The sequence below is a fragment of the Panulirus ornatus genome, chromosome 2 (genome assembly GCF_036320965.1).
Source record: "Panulirus ornatus isolate Po-2019 chromosome 2, ASM3632096v1, whole genome shotgun sequence".
In the NCBI taxonomy this organism is placed as follows: domain Eukaryota; kingdom Metazoa; phylum Arthropoda; class Malacostraca; order Decapoda; family Palinuridae; genus Panulirus; species Panulirus ornatus.
Window position 1 is genome coordinate 81416229 of NC_092225.1, and position 23884 is coordinate 81440112.

Below are 23884 nucleotides of genomic sequence, written 5' to 3' on the forward strand. Positions count from 1 at the left end.
TGAAAAAAAATGAAGAATATATATATATATATATATATATATATATATATATATATATATATATATATATATATATATATATATATATATATATCGCTACCTCGCAAACGCGGGAGACAGCGACAAAGCAAAAAAAAAAAAAGATATATATATATATATATATATATATATATAGAGAGAGAGAGAGAGAGAGAGAGAGAGAGAGAGAGAAAGAGAGAGAGAGAGGGAGAGAGAGAGAGAGCGTGAAGGCTTCTTCCTCTGATTCATTTTTGCAGTCTTATCAGTCAATGACCCAACTTTGTACACAGAGCAAAGAAAGGACTTCTTGTTGGCGTTCCCGGACCATATTTGCGACGGTCGTTGGTAATCAACCTTTGCAGACCGTGTCTTGAACCTGTTGAGAGGCCTAGAACAATCTCAGGTTGGAAGGAGGATTTCATCAGCTCTCCTCAGGGAATCGCGTCTCTCCGCCAGGAAGACCACCACCACCTTCTCCAGTAGCGGAGGGAGGAAGGGTTCGATCCCCACCGGGATCTGGTGAGACACGGTGCCAATAAGACCCGCATGGTTATTGTTGGGCAGGAGACGTGAGTAGTTACACGGCATCAGGGGGAGCTCAGCCTCCAGATCGTCCGGGCTCAGGGATCAGTGAGGCCTAATGATGGCCACGGGTGGGTTGCCTCGCTAGAACTGGAGGGCGGGAGGAGGGGTGCTCCTCCCTCTGACAGCCTCAGCTGCCTTCCTGCAGGTCTCTCTTGTCTGACTGCCTGCTTCTCTGCCTACCTACCTGCCTTCTTACCTATCTGCCTGCTTACCTGCCTTCTTACCTATCTGCCTACCTACATGCCTTCTTACCTAACTGGCTACCTACCTGCCTTCCTACCTATCTGCCTATTAACCTGCCTTCTTACCTATCTGCCTACTTACCTGCCTTCTTACCTGTCTGCCTACCTACCTGCCTTCTTACCTATCTGCCTACCTACCTGCCTTCTTACCTATCTGGCTACCTACCTACCTGCCTGCCTATCTGTCTGCGCACTTGCCTGTCACAGAACACGGCGGGAAGTTAAACATTAGGTTCCTTAAAGGAAAGTCCTGTTAGATACGATGGTACGCTGGTGATATACAGTGACGAGAGACGCCCCTCTCACTGTAACCAGGCACTGGTGACCTTACAGTGAAATACGGGGTAGTCAGTTAATATCCGACGTAATCACACGTATCCCATACGATAGATCAAGGCCTCCACCAGTATCTCGTGTATACAGACAGAGATTTCATCCATCCCTCACCAGGTGGCTCAACACGAGCCACTGTAAGGATAAGGCGGACGTCAGCAGGGTTGTAGAGATGTCCTTCTGTGTATGCCAATGACTGGGATGTCTCGTGATACACCCATGGCTCATTGGTCCAGTTGGTACACCGCGGGACGTCGGTTCAGATCCCGCTCTGTCCACTTACATGTTACCAACCTGACTGACCAACAGCCTTGTTGCCATAACGATACTGGACGGGTTAGGGGGGGGGGGGGGGGGATGTGGTTCAGCCACCAGTGGGACAGGTTGAGGAGTGGTGGGATCAGAACACTGGGGAAACAGCGGTGGCTCACCTCCCCATCGGGAGCTACTACAGCCGGAAGGAAAACTCCTCAACAATGAACTCCAACTTTTCTCTACTTCTGTTGTAAACTTCGTGAAAAAAAAAAGAGGAACTTAAAGGCGACCTTCGATAGGAGCACAGGTGCCTGGCAGCAGGATCTGTTGCGACTGAGAAAAAGAGAGAGAGAGAGAGAGAGAGAGAGAGAGAGAGAGAGAGAGAGAGAGAGAGAGAGAGAGAGAGGAACAGAATACATGGGCAAACAGAGAGAGACAGTGACGGACAGACAGTAATGTCCCAATGCCTGGGAACACGTCGAATGACTCCTCTTATGGAGGGTGTCTGGGCCGTGTGCTAACAAAGCGCTGTAGGTCACTACAGACGTGTCCAGGCGCTACAACCATATCCGCAGGAGTTTGGCTGCTTCCCCTCATGTCTATTGACGTGTAGACGCGACGCCTAGGCTCTTGTGTATATGTCTACTGCACGATCACCTTCAGCGTCGTGGATCATAGTCATCCCTCAGGACAAACATGGCCTGGTCTCCCTCAGGGCAGTGTTGTGTGTCCTGCTCATAAGACATCGTCTTCATCAATCTCTCAAAACTCGTTTCACGTGAAATAAAGCCTCGCGACAGACACCTGCATTCTCACTTTCTCCCAACGGCGAAGGTCACACGGGTCGTCTGCATGCCATCTGTCGCCTCCTTCAAGCCATGTCATGCTAAGGCACGACACACACGCCTCCATGTTTCCAGCGAGAAATGTCTCTCAAAATGACGGTTACCAGGAAACTGTTCGAGGGGCTGGGTGGGCGGGACGCGTTGGCGGGCATCTTCCCGAAGTGGTCACCAAAGGAGGTACCCTGAGCCAGGAACCTCAGCGCTTGGTCATAATGAAGATCTGGAATCAATATTCTGCACGTGAAAAAAGTGGGTATGTTTAAACCATGGCGACGCCGGATTGGCCTGAACTTATTAGGGAAAATCCACTTAGGAGGTTTGAGTCAGGATGAACAAGACGCAGTTCCTGCCGTACTCCGCTCCCGAGGTATAAAGCAGAGGAGCTGCAGGCGACTGAGGGTGTAGCAAGAGAAGCTCTCCAACCTCCCTGGCTCGCTATATGGGTCGTGGAAAGCCTTCACTCAAGCCAGCGGTCTGGCGGCCTTATGACCACTTATACTCGCTAACTGACGTGAGTGATACCCAAGGCCTGATGTGTGCCCCTGCTGTGTTCCTCTGTCGTGTTCCCCTGTCGTGTTCCTTTGTCGTGTTCCCTTGTCGTGTTCCCCTGTCCTGTTTCCCTATCGTGTTCCCCTATCGTGTTCCCCTGTTGTGTTCCTCTGCCATGTTCCCCCTACCGTGTTTCCCAGTCGTGTTCATCTGTCGTGTTCCCCTCTGCCGTGTTCCCCTGTTGTGTTCCTTTGTCGTTTTCATCTGTCGTGTTCCCCTGCCGTGTTCCTCTGCCGCGTTCCCCTGTGGTATGCATCTGCCGTGTTTCCTTCAGATAAGGATAATCAAAAGGATTAACCGAATAACATGTAATATATGGAATTAACACAAGTGGAATATCATCCCCCAGTGAAGGCCTCTCGGAAGGTCCCTGTCCGGGTGTGGCTTTGTGTGAGTGGTACAGATGCTGCAAGACAGACAGACAGACAGACACATTGACGGTGTGGGCATGGCTGGGAGAGCTGAGCGTCCAGGATCGAGTCACTCCGTCATGCGAGTATGTGATTGATAGAAAGGTGTGTGTGTGGCATTAACTGGGACAGTTCTGTACTTGTGGGGGCCTTGTCTCTTAACTTCATTCATATATTATCTATTGACCTCGATATATAGCTTACATGTATCTACAATCATCCCAGGACCCCCTTCCCAGTGGCTCCTGCAGCTTAAAGGCTGCACTACACTTAGCAGCAGGGTCAAGGTGCACCCCTCTGAAGCGAGAAGTTCTCTGACGAGACTGATTCGTCAGCTGACAATGATACAGCCTCGCCAAAGTGACTCTTCACTTGCGCTGTAACCTGAGGTAGGCACAGCTCATTAACACCAATATATTTTTTTTTTTTTTGTCGCTGTCTCCCGCGTTTGCGAGGTAGCGCAAGGAAACAGACGAAAGAAATGGCCCAACCCACCCCCATACACATGTATATACATACGTCCACACACGCAAATATACATACCTACACAGCTTTCCATGGTTTACCCCAGACGCTTCACATGCCCTGATTCAATCCACTGACAGCACGTCAACCCCGGTATACCACATCGCTCCAATTCACTCTATTCCTTGCCCTCCTTTCACCCTCCTGCATGTTCAGGCCCCGATCACACAAAATCTTTTTCACTCCATCTTTCCACCTCCAATTTGGTCTCCCTCTTCTCCTCGTTCCCTCCACCTCCGACACATATATCCTCTTGGTCAATCTTTCCTCACTCATTCTCTCCATGTGCCCAAACCATTTCAAAACACCCTCTTCTGCTCTCTCAACCACGCTCTTTTTATTTCCACACATCTCTCTTACCCTTACGTTACTTACTCGATCAAACCACCTCACACCACACATTGTCCTCAAACATCTCATTTCCAGCACATCCATCCTCCTGCGCACCACTCTATCCATAGCCCACGCCTCGCAACCATACAACATTGTTGGAACCACTATTCCTTCAAACATACCCATTTTTGCTTTCCGAGATAATGTTCTCGACTTCCACACATTCTTCAAGGCTCCCAGAATTTTCGCCCCCTCCCCCATTCTATGATCCACTTCCGCTTCCATGGTTCCATCCGCTGCCAGATCCACTCCCAGATATCTAAAACACTTTACTTTCTCCAGTTTTTCTCCATTCAAACTCACCTCCCAATTGACTTGACCCTCAACCCTACTGTACCTAATAACCTTGCTCTTATTCACATTTACTCTTAACTTTCTTCTTTCACACACTTTACCAAACTCAGTCACCAGCTTCTGCAGTTTCTCACATGAATCAGCCACCAGCGCTGTACCATCAGCGAACAACAACTGACTCACTTCCCAAGCTCTCTCATCCCCAACAGACTTCATTCTTGCCCCTCTTTCAAAACTCCAAAACTCTTGCATTCACCTCCCTAACAACCCCATCCATAAACAAATTAAACAACCATGGAGACATCACACACCCCTGCCGCAAACCCACATTCACTGAGAACCAATATATATATATATATATATATATATATATATATATATATATATATATATATATATATATATATATATATATATATATATATGTGTGTGTGTGTGTGTGTGTGTGTGTGTGTGTGTGTTCAGAGTACCAAGAAGAACCTTAAAGCCAATAAACACTTTGAACGGTCGTTTACAACACGTTAAGTCGTATCCAGGTCTCATTCGCTACCAACATCGCCTACTTCCTCCCTCCACCCCTATTCCATACACCGTGGACGTCCTCATCATCACAATCGCTTATTAAATCCAAAAGATCTTGTAATGATAAATCAGGCGCTACAGAACTGAATACCCGAATATTAGAATCCATATGAATGTATGGCAGCAACGTTTGCATCCTAACTCCATCTTAAGATAGGATTTAACGGTATTATTATTTATCTTGGATATCAAGTTCTGTAGTAGAGTTATTGCATCTACTTTTAATTTATTCCATTAGGAAAATTAGTGCCTTTTAAGTGTATGAAAAATTGTATGTAAAACCTTCAAGATAAAAGTTACCTAATTACCAAACGTGAAGCGAATTTTTCTCCGATGTTCTAATGTTGTCAAACGTAAACAAGATGTCGTCCGTCAGAGTTGATGACGTTCAGTGTCGTATGTTGTTTTACCCACTCCTGTCCGTAAGTTGTAGGAATATTTGATAGTGCGAGCATCTCAGCTTCAAAGATGTTATTGCAAGGTATTAATTGTGTGCACTTGTGAAAGACTGTTCGTTTACTTGGAACCATGACCTAAATGCGTATGTATAGGCTAGCTAAGATGGAATGTGAATATCGAACATTAACGTACAAGAAGTTGATTGAGAATATTTTCTCTTGTTACCAGTGATCCGTCCTGGTTAGGGCAGTGTGGGACACACCAGCTGCTGCCGTGACGTAACCGCTTGTTCGATGCACGTGAAACCCACTGTGGGCTGTGTTACCGCCTGCAGCAGTAACAGTGAAAGGTAAGAAATAAGACTCTGAACGTTGTGTCAATTTTAGGATAGTGATCATTTGATACATTGAACCTGCAAGATCCTTTTGAATTGTTCCTATGGGGTTTCATAACATTATATATATATATATATATATATATATATATATATATATATATATATATATATATATATATATATATATATCTTTTCTTTCATACTATTCGCCATATATATATATATATATATATATATATATATATATATATATATATATATATATATATATATATATATATATATTGGTTTCCTGTGTATTTCACATGATCTGTGCATGTTCTGTACGTCTACGAGAAGAACTTTATGAAGAACATGACGAACATGCTCGGGTTGTCGCCGGAGAACATAAGGGTCACCAAATCTTAAGAAAGAATACCAGTAGGAGGCCCAGGTGTGCTCCTGTGTTCATTTGAAGTTAAGAGTATGTATTGTGTGTGTGTGATTACTACTCGTGTGTTGTCCGTATTAGTTGGGAAATTTGCTTCCGTTGTAAACGAACACATTTTGTCCATTAGCGTCAATCTGCTGCAAATACCCCGTGCCTCCCTGCCTGGTGTGGTGGCGGTCCGGGCCTCTCCCAGCCTCCACACGTCCAGGCCCTCCCCGCGCGCGCCTGCTAACCTCACTCCTTCCCCTGGAGCGATGACCGTGAATTCGTTCGTGAGTTCCGTCCAGATAAGCGGCAGCAACATGGCGCTGGTCGTGCGCTACGGTCGGGACATAAGGAAGCAGTAATCTTGTCCTGGACTCACCCTATTCCTCTCCGAATCTGATTCATGAGTCACGTAGACCAGAGTTCATTTCCAGACCGCTGTGATGTAAGACGTTATTGTCCTGATTTTTTGGACCCTTTTTTTTCCGGTCCTTTGGCGATGGTCCAGAAAAAGCGGAAGCGTAGAGAGAGGCAGCCCCCACGATGTCTTGGCCAGAATGTCTTTACGGGAAATTTTCATTACCTTTTTTTTTTTTATCATTCCGGTGGCATCCAGCGGTGGGTGGCAGGTGCAGTGGCCGGGTTCCTCACCTGTCGGGATGGTTAGTTGAACATGCTAAGTGACGTCCTCAACCCAGCTTCCTTGGACAAGCGACAAATTATAAATGTCCGGGGTCATGACATTGCGCGGAGGCGACGACGTCACAAGCGGGGAGCGGGAGCCGGAACTTGGGGGTGTGTGTCACTTGGTCAGGTGGGACACGTGCTGGCCTGCCATGTACAGGCCGGGCGGGTCCCACCAGGGGCCACCGGCCAGCAGGTGTGATGTAGGAATAACGGGCAAGTTTCTGGGAAAGATATTAATGACTAACTGGAAGAGGGAGAGTAACAAGAATCTCGGGGAGACGGAGCGAGTAAGCTTGCGCGGTTAGGACCAATCAGATACGCGGATGGCAAGGGGGGCGGCGCCTCCAACAGTGAACCACTACATATAAGCAGGAGGGCAGAGAGTCCCGCATTTGTTGGATGTGCGGCATGAACGCGTGTGGTGTGTCATGGTGGCCTAGTGGGAGAGATAACACGTGACAGTGAATCGCCATAAAACCCAAACATGAAAGTGATTAGTGTTACCTTGGTGGGGGCGTTGCTGGTGCTGGGGTGGGGCCTCGTCCAGCAGGCCTCGGCCAGAGCCACCAGAGGAGTCAACCCTCGACATATTCTTAACAACAAACACCACCATAGTCGGGGCTCTAGTGTCCTGCCCGACGGGAGGGCCAAGTACCCCATCCTGAGCGGGGCAAGGGACGCACTCCCTCGCTATCCTCAAGATCCTCTCGAAACCGAGGAAGACGATGATGACAAAGCCGAGGATCACTTACTTGAGGACGAGGAGGATGACGACGAAGAAGACGACGACGAGGAGGAGGAGGAGGAAGATGATGATGATGACCAGGATTTCGAGTGGTCAGCTGAAGATCTCGACATGATCAAACAGAAGATCCTGGACGGTCTCGGACTTACCACCATCCCGTCCAGATCAAAGGTAGGGAGACATATTTACACTTGTGGTTTACACGGGTTAGAAGGTGGTCTCGTCACCTGGCTCTGTGAAGGCACTCGAAAATGCGTACGAGGAAAGAGAGCGCCAGTGGAAACCGGCGGTCAGAAACCTGACAGGAGCATGGGAGAACAGCGGGCCATAGCGGGAGTGGGTGATGAGGGGGTCGGCCAGCTGCGAGTGGTGCGGGCAGGTCGACCAGATTGATGGCCGAGCTGCTGGCCTCAACTCCACGGAGGGACTGATCATGTTTCACCCCCCCCCCCTCCCCTCCCCTTCTTCCACACCCTCCCTCACCCCACGAACCCAAGGTTTCCAAAGTGGATTATATCTGTGTTGTAATCGTTGGCATCTTACTGTAATGATAATCTCTTGGTGGGTTTGTTATTTGGGAAGGGTAACTGACCTCTTGGCTGAAGGCAGCACACACGAGAGAGCCTTGCTATATGGGCTAAGACTCTTGCATACCACAGGACGAGTTACCATAAGGTTTACGGTCAGGACGCGTCTTGTGTGGCTCAGATGTGGTTGTGTGGCGGCGGGCGGTGGTGTGCTCAGGCCATGTGGCTGGAGATGGTGAGGATGTTGAGAGATCATGTAAAGCCATTTGGCGGGGCAGTTGTATGATGGGTAGTGATGGTGTTGCTGATATGGTCGTAATGGTGTGGTGGTGTTGATGAGGGGTATTATGGTATGGGGGTGATGGTGTCATGGTTTTGATGATGGTACGGGTGGATGTGGTTATGGCCTGGGACATGTGGAAGTCGTTATGATGTGGCAGTGGTAGTGTTACAGTGCTGTAGCTAAGATGTGGTAGTGATGGTGTTGATTTGGTTACAGTGTACCAGTGATAGTGTTGATATGGTAGTCATGGTGGGGTAGTGGCGTAGTTATGGCGTGGTAGTGGTGATGACGTGATTATGGTTTGACATGTGATGACGGTCTGGTTTATGGTGTGGTAATGATAGTGTTCATTGTATAGTTATGGCCGTGGTGTTGGTGACGTAGTTATGGTGTGGTAGTGCTGGTGGTGACGTAGTTATGGTGTAGGGGGTGGTGGTGGTAACGTAGTTACGGTGTGGTAGTGATGGTGGTGACGTAGTTACGGTGTGGTAGTGGTGCTGGTGACGTAGTTATGGTGTGAGAGTGGTGATGGTGACGTAGATATGGTGTAGGGGGTGGTGGTGGTGACGTAGGTATGGTGTGGTAGTGGTGATGGTGACGTAGATGTGGTGTAGGGGGTGGTGGTGGTGACGTAGTTATGGTGTGAGAGTGGTGATGGTGACGTAGATATGGTGTAGGGGGTGGTGGTGGTGACGTAGTTATGGTGTGAGAGTGGTGATGGTGACGTAGATATGGTGTAGGGGGTGGTGGTGGTGACGTAGGTATGGTGTGGTAGTGGTGGTGGTGACGTAGATATGGTGTAGGGGGTGGTGGTGGTGACGTAGGTATGGTGTGGTAGTGGTGATGGTGACTTAGTTATGGTGTGGTAGTAGTAGTGATGACGTAGTGGTGGTGTTGGCGTAGTTATGGTGTGGTGGTGGTGCTGGTGACGTAGTTATTGTGTGGTAGTAGTAGTGGTGGTCGAGGTGACGTAGTTATGGTGTGGTAGTTATAGTGGTGACGTAGTTATGGTGTGGTAGTAATAGTGGTTATGATGCGGTAGCGCTATTGTTATGGTGTGATAGTAATATGGTTGAGGTGTGGTATTCATGTTATGTTGTGGTAGAGATGGTGACACTAGTATGTTGTGATGGTGATAAGGTCGTGATGTAGCACTGATAATACGTGAATGATGGTGGCGTGGCCCGCAGGTGGTTCTGATGATGTGGCCCGTAGATGGCGGTACTGGTGGTGTGGCCCGCAGCTGGTGGTACTGAAGGTGTGCCCCCGCAGCTGGTGGTACTGGTGGCGGAGCCCGCAGGTGGTGGTGGTGGTGGTGGTGGTGGCGAGCGTGTGGGCCAGGACCCAACTGCCGCCGCACGATATTACTGTGAGCGTGTCTCCCCCTCCCTTGTAATGGACGAGACTCTTAGTACTCCCACCACACGCTACCCTGGACCAGGTGAACTAGTACTCCCACCACACGCTACCCTGGACCAGGTGAACTAGTACTCCCACCACACGCCACCCTGGACCAGGTGAACTAGTACTCCCACCACACGCCACCCTGGACCAGGTGAACTAGTACTCCCACCACACGCTACCCTGGACCAGGTGAACTAGTACTCTCACCACACGCCACCCTGGACCAGGTGAACTAGTACTCTCACCACACGCCACCCTGGACCAGGTGAACTAGTACCCTCACCACGTACCTTCATGGATTAAGCTCACTAGTACTTTCACCACGCACCACTCTAGACCAGGTGAACTAGTACGTTCACCACATAACTCCTTGGACTAAGCTCACTAGTACCCTCACTACACATCTCCCTGTATTAGCCTGACTAGTAGGCACACCACACCAATTTGGACCAAACTCACTAGTATCTTCACCACATACCACCCTGGACCAGGCTCACTAATACTCTCATCACACACCACCCTAGACCAGGCTCACTAGTACCCTCACCACACGCCACCCTGGACCAGGCTTACTAGTACCCTCACTACACACCACCCTGGACCAGGCTCACCAGTACCTTCACCACACACTACACGACCAGGCTCACTAATACCCTCACCACACACTACACTGGACCAGGCTCACTAGTACCCTCACCACACGCCACCCTGGACCAGGCTTACTAGTACGCTAACCACACGCCACCCTGGACCAGGTGAACTAGTACTCCCACCACACGCCACCCTGGACCAGGCTCACTAGTACGCTAACCACACGCCACCCTGGACCAGGCTTCCTAGTACCCTCACTGCACACTACATTGGACCAGGCTCACTAGTACCCTAACCACACGCCACCCTGGACCAGGCTCACTAGCACCCTAACCACAAGCCACCCTGGACCAGGCTTACTAGTACCCTCACCACACACTACACTGGACCAGGCTCACTAGTACCCTCACCACACGCCACCCTGGACCAGGCTCACTAGTACCCTCACCACACGCCACCCTGGACCAGGATCACTAGTATCCTCACCACACACTACACTGGACCAGGTGAGCTAGTACTCTCACCACACGCCACCCTGGACCAGGTAAACTAGTACTCTCACCACGCCACCCTAGACCAGGCTCACTAGTACCCTCACCACACGCCACCCTGGACCAGGCTCGCTAGTACCCTCACCACACCCCACGCTAGACAAGGTTTACTAGTACCCTCACCACACCACGCTGGACCAGGCTCACTAGTGCGCTCACAAACACACTACCCTGGACTAGGCTCCCTAATATCCCCACCATACGCCTTTCTGGATCAGGCTTACTAGTACCCTCATCATACATCTCCTTTGACCAGGTTCACTAGTATCCTGCCACACCACCTTCAACCAGGCCCACACTAGTACTTTCACTATACACTTCCCTTGATCAGGTTCACAAATGTACCCTCACCACACATCTCCCTCTACTAGGATAACTAGTACCTTCACCACACACCACTCTGGACCTTGTTAACTAGTACCCTCACCACACGCCTCCTCTGACCAGGTTCACCAGTACCCTCAGAATACACCTTTGACCAGGTTAACTGTTACCCTAACCACGCACCACCCTGGACCAGGCTCACTAGTACTCTCATCATACGTCACCCTGGACCAGGCTCACTAGTACTCCCACCACATCACCCTAGACCAGGTCCTTTAGTACTCTCGCCACAAACAACATTGCCCGGCCTCATTAGTACTCTCACCAGACCACACTGGACCAGAATTACTTGTACTTGCAATACACACCACATTTGACCTGGCTCACAGGTACCCTCGCCACACACCACCTTTGACCAGGCTCACTAGTGCCCTCACTACTCACCACCTTTGACTAGGCTCACTAGTACCCTCACCTCACACTGCCTTGAACCAGGCTCACTATTACCCTCATTACACACAATTCTTGACCGGACTCACTAGTACCCTCACCACACCCAACCCTGGACCAGACTCGCTTGTACTCTCACCACACATCACCCTGGACCAGACTCATTTGTGCCCTAACCGCCAGTGGACCAGGCTCACTATTTCCTTCACCACACCCCACCCTGGACCAGACTCGCTATTTCTCTCACTACACACTACCCTGGACCAGACTCACTAGTACCCTGACCATACAACCCTGGAGCAGGCTCACTAGTACTCTCACCACATACTACCCTGGACCAAGCTCACTAGTACCCTCACCACACACCATCATGGACCAGACTCACTAGTACCCTCACCACACACCAACATGGACCAGGCTCACTAGTACCCTCACCACGCACACTAACCTGTACCAGGCTCACATACAGCCCTGGACCAGACTCACTAGTACCCTTACCACACACACTACCCTGGACCAGGCTCATTATTACCCTCACCACACAGCATTCTGGATCAGACTCACTAGTACTCTCACCACACATTACCGTGGACCAGGGTCACAAGTACCCTCACCACACATCATTTGGACCAGACTCACTGGTACTCTCACCTCAGCTACGCTGGGCCAGGCTCGCTAGTACCCTCACCACACGCCACCCTGGACCAAGCCCACTAGTACCCTCACCACACGCCATCCTGGACCAGGGTCACTAGTACCCTCACCACACGCCACCCTGGACCAAGCCCACTAGCACCCTCACCACACGCCATCCTGGACCAGGCTCACTAGTACCCTCACCACTCGCCACCCTGGACCAGGCTCACTAGTACCCTCACCACACGCCATCCTGGACCAGGCTCACTAGTACCCTCACCACACGCCATCCTGGACCAAGCTCACTAGTACCCTCACCACACGCCATCCTGGACCAAGCTCACTAGTGCCCTCACCACACGCCACCCTGGACCAGGCTCACTAGTACCCTCACCACACGCCATCCTGGACCAAGCTCACTAGTACCCTCACAACACGCCATCCTGGACCAGGCTCACTAGTACCCTCACCACACGCCATCCTGGACCAGGCTCACTAGTACCCTCACCACACACCACCCTGGACCAGGCTCACTCGTACCCTCACCACACGCCATCCTGGACCAGGCTCACTAGTACCCTCACAACACGCCATCCTGGACCAGGCTCACTAGTACCCTCACCACACGCCATCCTGGACCAGGCTCACTAGTACCCTCACCACACACCACCCTGGACCAGGATCACTAGTACCCTCACCACACACCACCCTGGACCAGGATCACTAGTACCCTCACCACACGCCACCCTGGACCAGGATCACTAGTACCCTCACCACACGCCACCCTGGACCAGGCTCACTAGTACCCTCACCACACGCCACCCTGGACCAGGCTCACTAGTACCCTCACCACACGCCATCCTGGACCAGGCTCACTAGTACCCTCACCACACGCCACCCTGGACCAGGCTCACTAGTACCCTCACCGCACACCATCAGTGCAGAGATACCAGACTAGTGCTTTGGTCGAGGCAGTCCAGCTCCACATCACATTTGACAATAACAGGAGAGAGAGAGAGAGAGAGAGAGAGAGAGAGAGAGAGAGAGAGAGAGAGAGAGAGAGAGAGAGAGAGTAAAGGAGGGTAATTATACAGCTACATTGTTGCAGTTAGCAGTCGTGGCCAGACGTGGTCATGGCACGGTAGACGCCACCATAAGGAGGCACCTGCCACAGAGGGTCGACCGTCTGGCTGGAGCCATGAGACGCGTCGCTCCTCCCGCGGGCGATGCTATTGCTTCGCTGGGGACGTTCCTTGTGGCTTCCCTGAGGACGCGGGTTTCACCAACACCCTCCCCGTCAAATGCCGCGTGTTGATGCCGGTAGACCAGTGTGTGTGTGTGTGTGTGTGTGTGTGTGTGTGAGTTGACCCGGGACGCTGCTCCGTAAGGAGAAGAGGAATAGCGCTGCATATGTTGAAGGAATCGACTATGGTGTTGTAGAGGATAGGGACGGAAGTAATAAAGTATTAGATCAACATTAATATCCTTCGAAATAAGTAAGCTGTAGGGTAGACGTCAGTGAGGCGCGCCACAGTCGCCACGCTTGGCCGGGGCGTCTGCAGGAGGCAAGGTTATGTGTAATTTCCTTAATTCGTAGTAATGAGTTACGAATGTGCGCGGATAGAGCTGGGATCTTGCTGTAGGCCGCTGCAGTAGGTTGTGGTGGCAACGTTGTAAGTGTTGTGAGGCAGCAGGTTGTCGTGGTGGAGGTGTACGCTGGTGATGCTCTGATGCAGCAGGTATGGTGTGGCAGAGGTGCACTCCTAGTAATGTTGTGATACAGCAGGTTGTTGTTGTGGTAGAGGCTTGCAGCAGCAGCAGGAGGTTGTTGTTGTGGTAGAGGTGAACGCTAGAATGTTGTGATGCAGCAAGTTGTGGTGGTAGAGGGATGAGCGCTTGTAGTAGTGATCCCAGTATGATATGTGTCTCATCTTGTCTGTCCTGACTGACCGGTGTGGTGCACACATGTAGATTCGTCAGCGTGTATCATATTAATGTTATACTTAGAGTGACTACGTCATGGTTACCCACAATCTCATACTAAAGGGATGTATAATCGACCACAGACGACTCCGACAGGAATCTCGAGTCAAGAGTTGAACGGACCATTGTGTTTACACTTCCGCCGTCACCCCGCCCGTGGGTGGGTGGGTGTGTGTGGGTCAACACCTCAGGACCTTCGCGCGGGTGCCAGTGTCGGAAGTTGGGCTGCTCCCCATCATGGGAGGGATTAACCCATGCCTGGGGTATTTTGAACAGCCATTATCGTGTTGGTGTTCATTATCTTGCTGTGGTTTGTTGGTGTCCAGGTCACTACCAGTCGGGGTGGTGAAGGCTGGGCCGGCCAAGGCAATGACTGCGTTTCGCAACGGAGTCTACGGTCGGCCCGGCTGATGAGAGAACTCGTTCCCCTCTCTCGCTGTTAGGACGAAGTTCTGTGAAGCATCGTGGACAAGTCCTCGTTATTGTGTACTGGTGTTATAAACCCCCCTCCCCCCCACGAGCCGTGCTTCGAGCCGGTTCGACTCCGGCCTTCGGTCGCCCGTCTCGCCGAAGACACAGAAACAGACGTATTACAAGGGAGGGTCAGAGGCGACCCCCCACCCACCCCTTAGAGTCAATGAAAATGCACGTTAAAAAAAAAGATTAATGTACCGTTTTGTTCAAGTGTTGTACCGTCGTGAGCAGGGGTTGTACCGTCGTGAGCAGGGGTTGTACCGTCGTGAGCAGGGGTTGTACCGTTGTACAGGGACGGTTGTTCGGTCATGTGTACACAGCCATTACTGTCTCGGGTCCTTTCCTCGTGGAGTCTGGAAGTTTCAAGGTCGTCACACCGAAGACCTCGTAGCATACGCCCCTTATGTCGCGGCCAGCCAGGTGGAAGCACGGCGCCCACCAGTAAAAGACTCGCTCCGTAATTCACACTGATTGATTGGTTGTGTGTGTGTGTGTGTGTGTGTGTGTGTGTGTGTGTGTTACTGTCTCAAAATGCGAAGAGGATAATTGTCAATATTAATGATAATGAAGATTTATATAAATTATGGGAGTGGTTGTATATACCAACAACCGTACGTTCATTAATATGTCGTTCGTCAAATTCATCTTCCGTTCCCATGTCTGTACAGAACACGTCCGTCCGTTCTCCTTCTGTCTGTGTGAATGTGTGTCAAGATTTCGGGACAGAGATGAGGCTTTGACACCATCGTGTCATAACGGTGATATGACAGTGCCCTGACACTTCATGGTGCTGTGCCAGGAGCGATGTGACTGATATGACACTTCATGGTGGTATGGCAGTGACATGATAACGTGAGAAGACCAAGTCGCTTGACACACTGGTATCATGGCACACACACTCAGTGGAGGAATGGACCCATCGACTTGACCCAGTCATAGTGTCATGACACAGTCGACAGAGATGTAAACCAGCGCTCTGGACGTCCTGGCACAACAGATTATGACACCACAGTGATATGACACAATGATCTGACACAACTCCCCCCCCCCCCGACCCCCGGGTTGAGCCTTGTGCGCATGCCGGGGTGGCTGTCACGACACGCGTTGACAGCCTGCCTAGTGACACCCCTGGGGAGGGGAGAGGAGGGTGCCACAAATAGCGCCACGGGTCCACAGCCGCCCTCCTCCCCCCTCCCTCCCTCCCTCCCTCCCTCCCTGACCCAGGGGTTGAGTCACAGCCTTTCTGATTCACATACTGAATCACCGTCATTCACCGGTAGGCAAAGGTTGGGGGGGGGGGGTGTGTGTGTGTGTGCAGGTCAGTGCCAGTAGCAGTGCCAGGTTGGCTGGTGGGAAGTTCCTGGCGCGTCAGCAGTGCCAGAATGCACGTTGTTTCCCTTCCACACACAACAGTGTAGCATTGCAGGTGGCCGGGTGACCTGCTCGTCCACACGTCGTGTTGTACCCGAGTGTGTGTGTGTTGACGTTGTGTACGTCGACGTGATGTGATACGGGAAGATATTACGTGGGGTTTGCCCGCTTCCTGAGCTGGCTGTTAACCCCGCCTAACCCACCACCCCAGCCTTCATTCAACCTCACAACCTCCCTCGGCAACCACTCAACCTCCCAGCTCTACCTCTCAGCTTCCCAGCCGCCGCTCAACCTCTACCCTCTCCCCACCCCACTCCTACCTGAGCTACTACTCAGCCACCTCTCAACCTCCAAACCACCACTCAACCTCATGGCCGCCACTCATCTTCCCAGCCACCTCTCAACCTCCCAGCCATCTCTCAGCCTCCCAGCCGCCACTCAGCCTCCCAACCACCACTCAGCCTTCCGGCTACCACTCGACTTACCAGCCACGACTCTACCTCCCAGCCACGGCTCAACTTTCTAGCGACCACTCAACCTCGAACGAGTACTCAACATACCAGCCATTACTCAACCTCCCAGCGACCAGTCAACCCCCAGTCGACGCTAAACCTCCCCAAGCTACCAGTCACCCTCCCCCAGCCACTTACCTTCCATCCATCTAATACCCAACCTCCCAGCCACCATTCAGCCACTACTCAACCTTCTCACATCCATTAGTCACCCTCCCAACCACAACTCAACCTCCCAGCTACTATTTAACCTCCTTTTAGCCACCACTTGACGCCCCAGCTGCCCCTCAACCTCCCAGCCGTCGCTCAACCACAACACAACCCATCACCCACCATACAACAGCCCCACACAACCCATCACTCACCATACAACCCCCACACAACCCATCACTCACCATACAACCCCCCACACAACCCATCACCCACCTTATAAGCTCCTGTAATTATCTATGCAACATTCAGAAGAAAAACACAAAAGTCAGGTTATAAAAGCACAATCCGCTTTGATTGGGGCTGTTTGATGATTAGTTGTAAGTAATGAGTAGAATGGTGTCTGATTATTATTTTCATTGGAAGTATGATCTTCACAAATATGTAAGTATGATCTATACATCCGTGGAAGTATGATGTGTACGACCATGGAAGTATGATCTATACAAACTTGGAAGTATGATCTATACAACCATGGTAGTATGATCTATACAACCTTGGAAGTATGATCTATACAACCATGGTAGTATGATCTATACAACCACGGTAGTATGATCTATACAACCACGGTAGTGTGATCTATACAACCATGGTAGTATGATCTATACAACCTTGGAAGTATGATCCATACAACCACGGTAGTATGATCTATACAACCATAGTAGTATGATCTATACAACCATAGTAGTATGATCTATACAACCATGGTAGTATGATCTATACAACCACGGTAGTATGATCTATACAACCATAGTAATATGATCTATACAACCATAGTAGTATGATCTATACAACCATGGTAGTATGATTTATACAACTACGGTAGTATGATCTATACAGCCACGGTAGTATGAGCTATACAGCCACGGTAGTATGAGCTATACAGCCACGGTAGTATGAGCTATACAGCCACGGTAGTATGAGCTATACAGCCACGGTAGTATGAGCTATACAGCCACGGTAGTATGAGTTATACAGCCACGGTAGTATGAGCTTTACAGCCGCGGTAGTATGAGCTATACAGCCACGGTAGTAGTATGATCTATATAACCATGGTAGTACGATCTATACAACCATGGTAGTATGAGCTATACAGCCATGGTAGTATGAGCTATACAGCCACGGTAGTATGAGCTATACAGCCACGGTAGTATGAGCTATACAGCCACGGTAGTATGAGCTATACACCCATGGTAGTATGAGCTATACAGCCACGGTAGTATGAGCTATACAGCCACGGTAGTATGATCTATACAACCATGGTAGTATGAGCTATACAGCCACGGTAGTATGAGCTATACAGCCACGGTAGTATGATCTATACAACCATGGTAGTATGAGCTATACAGCCACGGTAGTATGAGCTATACACCCATGGTAGTATGAGCTATACAGCCACGGTAGTATGGGCTATACAGCCACGGTAGTATGATCTATACAACCATGGTAGTATGAGCTATACAGCCACGGTAGTATGATCTATACAACCATGGTAGTATGAGCTATACAGCCACGGTAGGATGAGCTATACACCCATGGTAGTATGAGCTATACACCCATGGTAGTATGAGCTATACAGCCACGGTAGTATGAGCTATACACCCATATAGTATGAGCTATACAGCCACGGTAGTATGAGCTATACAGCCACGGTAGTATGATCTATACAACCATGGTAGTGTGAGCTATACAGCCACGGTAGTATGAGCTATACACCCATGGTAGTATGAACTATACAGCCACGGTAGTATGAGCTATACAGCCACGGTAGTATGAGCTATACAGCCACGGTAGTATGAGCTATACACCCATGGTAGTATGAACTATACAGGCACGGTAGTATGAGCTATACAGCCACGGTAGTATGATCTATACAACCATGGTAGTATGAGCTATACAGCCACGGTAGTATGAGCTATACAGCCACGGTAGTATGATCTATACAGCCACGGTAGTATGATCTATACAACCATGGTAGTATGAGCTATACAGCCACGGTAGTATGAGCTATACAGCCACGGTAGTATGATCTATACAACCATGGTAGTATGAGCTATACAGCCACGGTAGTATGAGCTATACAGCCACGGTAGTATGATCTATACAACCATGGTAGTATGAGCTATACAGCCACGGTAGTATGAGCTATACAAGAGTGAGAGTGTGTCCTGCAGGATGGTGATGGGGACACATGTCAATTTCCATTCACAAGGTCGACTGATTCCCCGATGGAACCAGCTGTGCCAGATTCCTGCGTCGCTCTGCCCTGGCTGTGTTGTGGAGTGGTGGTGATGGTCGTAGGGTTGTGGCTGCGGTGACGATGGTGGAGGGGTTGTGGCGGTGGTGGTGATGGTGGAGGGGTTGTGGTGATGGTGGAGGAGTTGTGGCGGTGGTGGAGGGGCGGTGATGGTAGTGGGACTGCGGTAATGCTAGACGTGGTACTAATGGTTGTTGACGTGCACGGGGTGGTAGAGAATCAGTGACTGGTGGAGGGAGTGTTGGTGATCGTTCGGCGATAGTGATGACGGACGAGGAGTGTTGTTGGTGATCTGTTGACGATGGTGATGGAGGTCATTTTGATGATAGTGATGGTGGTAGTGGACGAGGAGTGGTGGTGATCAGTGGTGGTGATGGTGCAGCAACGGTGATGCGAGGTGGGTGATTTTCACTGGAGTACGTATGGTGAAAGACGGTGGTGTGGTGATGGAAATAAGGGTAGCATGTTGGTGATGGAAGGGGCAGGGGGTCGGGTGTGCGTGCTCCACAGTACCCACTGCATGTGTACTCGTAGTGTTACATTTTAAGTACAACGACGGAGCGCTTGCCGGAGCTGAGGAAGGAGTTACCATTTTGTTTTCGGTTTATGATCGACGTGGTTGGCCACAGGGGGCGTGTGGTGTCACCGAGGTGTTTCCGCTATCAGTGAGGTCTTGGGAAGGTTCATAATGAGGTGCCAGAGACGTGTGGGTCCCTCTCCGTAGCTATAAGGGAAGGTTGTGGCTGCTCACAACCCCTACCCTGTTCTTACAACTCTGTTACTACTTCCTATTCCGTCAGTGCCCTTATTCACTTTGCCTATTACCATCTCCCTTATTCACATCTCCCTACTTGCACCCTCTTACTCGCACCTCCGTCACACCGTCTACAAACACCTCCTTTCTAAGACTGTCCTTCTTACATCGCCCATTCCCCATCACTTTGTTCCTCCTTACCTATTAAGACCTTCCCATTCGCTCGCACCCATTAGCGCCATTCTATTCACAACACCCTCTTCATACCGACCTATTCGCATCATCCTATTCAGACACACCGACTCTTGTTCCCTACTCACCCCAGGCAGGCAGGAAGCGGGTGGCAGGGGGCTCAGCTCAAAGTGCAAATTCTCTTTTGATATAATTCCTGAGGTAGTCGTAATTTGCACTGCTAAAAACAGTGACGGGATCTTTTCCTGCACAGCTTTAGCTTCACGTCTGCCGTTAGGTCATCAGAGTGTTTCCCTTTCATGAGAATTTATTTCCGTCACCCTTGAAATATTCAGGCACGGAATTCTAAACGTTAGATGTCATTCTTGTCTTTAAACGATGAGAAAAAAAAAAAGGAAATGATTAGCCTGGAAATCTATTTGACACTATTTTTCAACCTCCCGAACGTCCTTGACTGAGAGCCGTGGTCATTAACAATCATCTTGGGTTGAAGAATCATTTAACCATCACTGGAGATAGTGGGTTAAAGCTGCACTCTTCCTCCTCCTCTTCCTCCTGCACGGCCGACGAGAAATCTTAATTTGTAAACCTCTCTCTTCATCCATCCTCCGGTTGTCGTGCCAGATCTTCAGAGGGTATCGTCTCCTGTTCTCGCCTGCTCGTGGATAGAGCACCAGAGGCACAGCTGGGGATAGAGGAAGATGGAAGACAAGCTAGGAGGAATAGTGAGTGAAATAGGGATGTAAGTTGGAGAATGGTTGGAAATAAGGAGTTAAGAGCAAGATTGAGAAAGTCACAGAGGACGGGAGGGGAGTCAGGGGGCCGAGTTGGGGGGAGGAGACTCCTCAGGAGGGACGTACCCTTCCAATCAATGTCTCTCGAATTATATTTTGTTCCCGATTTGCTGCGAGGGCAGAGGGTGAAGATGGGGAGTAGAATGACAAAGGGAAGTGATAGGGGGGGGAAGAGAGAGGAAGGATAAGTGTAGGGGTGGGGGGAAGTGGAAGGGACAGAGAAGGAGAGAGAGACGCAGACGAAGATGTAACCAGGAAGGGTCAAGACGAAGCAAAGCAAGTGAGATTAGTGTTACGTCCCGGACAAGAGCTGGGCACTCACTGTGATGGAACTCTGGTCTGGGATCCATCTGGGTAAGTGATTACTAAAGCTCCCTAGTGAGAAAGCCTCAGTGTGGGTTCCAGCCCGGTAAAGGAGCCTCAGTGTGGGCTCCTGCTCAGTTAGTGCCAGGATTGAACCTCAGCGGTGACTCTATCCCAGTAAGTGACGACAAAGGAACCCTGGTGATGGAGACCTCAAGTGTGGGCTCCAGCCCGGCATGGAGCCCCAGTGATGGGACCCTCAGTGTGGGCTCCAGTTCGGCAAGGAGCCCCAGTGATGGACCCACAGTGTGGGCACAGCCCAGTGTTCCCTGGTACACCAGGAGAACCACAGAAGGGCCAGCTCAACTGACAGTTGAAGAAGAAAGAATATATTCTTTTCGTGAAGGACTGTCTTCAGATTTTTTCTGGACATTTTTCAGAGGGGGATTGGTATTGCGATGTGTGTGTCGCATTGTCATGTAAATCTCGTACAGGAAAACATGACAAAAATTACGAAGAAAACGCGTCTTCGATCAATTGAAAAAGAAGAAATAACAAAGAGGATTATCGATCATGAATTGTGATACTGAATAATTTCTGAGGTTAATTGAGAATAGGAGAATCGAAATTAATTTTTAGATGACGATGTGGAAGAAAATTAAAGACACAACGAAGAGGAATGGAAAGACCATGTGTGTGTGTGTGTGTGTGTGTGTGTGTGTGTGTGTGTGTGTGTATAATGTCGAGGGAGAATATATAGAGTAGAAGGCAGGAAGCGTTGGCGGTAGGAGAAGCCCTGAAGAGACTTCTGCGTAGAGAGCCGTCATGCGAGATGTGTCGAGCGCATGAAGATGACACAAAAGCATGACCATAACACGGAAGTAACAGCAGCAAGGTCATGAACACAACCCGGCAACAGAATAGACCAAACGTAATAACAGTAGACACATGAGTCAGTGGCCACATCCCACACTTAAACCAGCATTGCCACTATGTTGATGCAGCATTGCCATACTCTTAACACAGCATTGCCACTATGTTAATGCAGCATTGCCACACTTTTAAATCAGCATTGCCATGCTCTTAACTCAGCATTACCATGCTCTTAACAGAGCATGGTCATATTCTTAACTCAGCATTGCCATGCTCTTAACACATCACTGTCATGTTCTTAACGCAGCATTGTCATGCTCTTAACTCAGCATTACCATGCTCTTAACACAGCATTGTCATGTTCTTAATTCAGCATTGCCATGCTCTTAACACAGCATTGCCATGCACGTAACACTGGTTAATTGCTGGGGCGTATCGAGTTACGTCTTGTCAATGTGTCTTAATTGAGTCCCGAGATCGCATTCAGAACAGAAGCGGACCCCAGACAGGCCATGAAGCCAAGCAGGCGAGTACAGAGGGGGTCCTGAAACCAAGAAGCCTAGCCCAGACGGGCCCTGAAACCAAGAAGCGTAGGCCAGCGGGGCCCTAAAACCAAGCAGCCTAGCCCAGACGAGCCCTGAAACCAAGAAGCGTAGGCCAGACGGGCTCTGAAGTTAGGGAGTGGAACCAAGTGGGGCCCCTGAAGCGCAGGAGTGAGCCGATACGGGTCCTGCAGCCAGATGTTTCCTGTAGTGCAACCCAGATGGAATGTAAAACCAAGGAAGGAAGCCCAGGTGGGAGCCGAGACAGTGGGGCTAAGAGGGGCGATTATCAGGCGGGCGAAGAGACAACAATGCCTCCTGCAGATCAAGCAACTTCCCCCACACTGTGTGCCCCGGGGACGCTGTCACCGCCAGGTTATGCCTGGGTCACGGCAGGGGGTGCACTGTGGCTGAAAATATGAACATCCTCTCCAAAAACGAGGAGGTGGGGATGGGTGAGTGAGTCTTGAATGTTCGAGTTTGATGAATTATGGAGACGTGAGAGGGATGCTGGGAGGGGTTGAGAGAGAGAGAGAGAGAGAGAGAGAGAGAGAGAGAGAGAGAGAGAGAGAGAGTTATCCCAGATATTGGCCTCCTCAATTAATCAATGCCTCCTCAGGAGGTGTTGAGCCAGGGTGGTGTTCAAGGTTAAAAATTTTGTCAAGAAGGTATAGGCGGGCGGGCCTGCATCCCTGTGATTACCTCGGAGGGTGGGAGACCAGTTAGCTCAGCTCGGCTCACACTAATCCCCGGGACGTTCATGATCATCACATACTCACGCTCTTGGTGACACACTTCTCTCACCAGCCATCACCACCTCACACTGCCTACTGACCCAATTACCACACGCTTCCACTCACACTAATTACGACAGAGTTCGAGCGACCCTGATTAAATGACACGCCTCCTAATCACCCTAACTACCATACTCTCATCACTCAGACTGCGTCGCACGCCGTAAGTACCACACTGCTACAATTATACTTCCCAACTGACAACACACTCCCCTGAAGCCCTACTAACTACCGCGTACCGTAATTGCCACAAGCCATAATTACCATACTTCTTAATACCCTCACCTAACTCCTACTTGCCTTGTTGCCGCGTGTCCTAACCATCACTACACAAGGGGCGACCCGGAACGAAGGGCTGGCTGTATAGGGCCATCCGGCCTTCCCTTCGTCAGTAGCCAGTGAGAAGTGGCCAAAAAGCCCAGTTATGCACGTAGCAACATCAGAC

The 23884-nt window shown here is 50.2% G+C and overlaps 1 protein-coding gene across 1 annotated transcript in view; it reads left to right on the forward strand.

Annotated features, from left to right (window-relative positions):
• The first annotated feature begins 7230 nt into the window (after positions 1-7230).
• Positions 7231-23884, forward strand: part of mav (TGF-beta domain-containing family member maverick) — a 180171-nt gene continuing 163517 nt past the window's right edge. Inside the window, exon 1 of the mRNA XM_071678291.1 lies at positions 7231-7785. Coding sequence (XP_071534392.1) covers positions 7354-7785 — 432 coding nt within the window. The 5' untranslated portion in view covers positions 7231-7353. The remainder of the gene's footprint in view (positions 7786-23884) is intronic.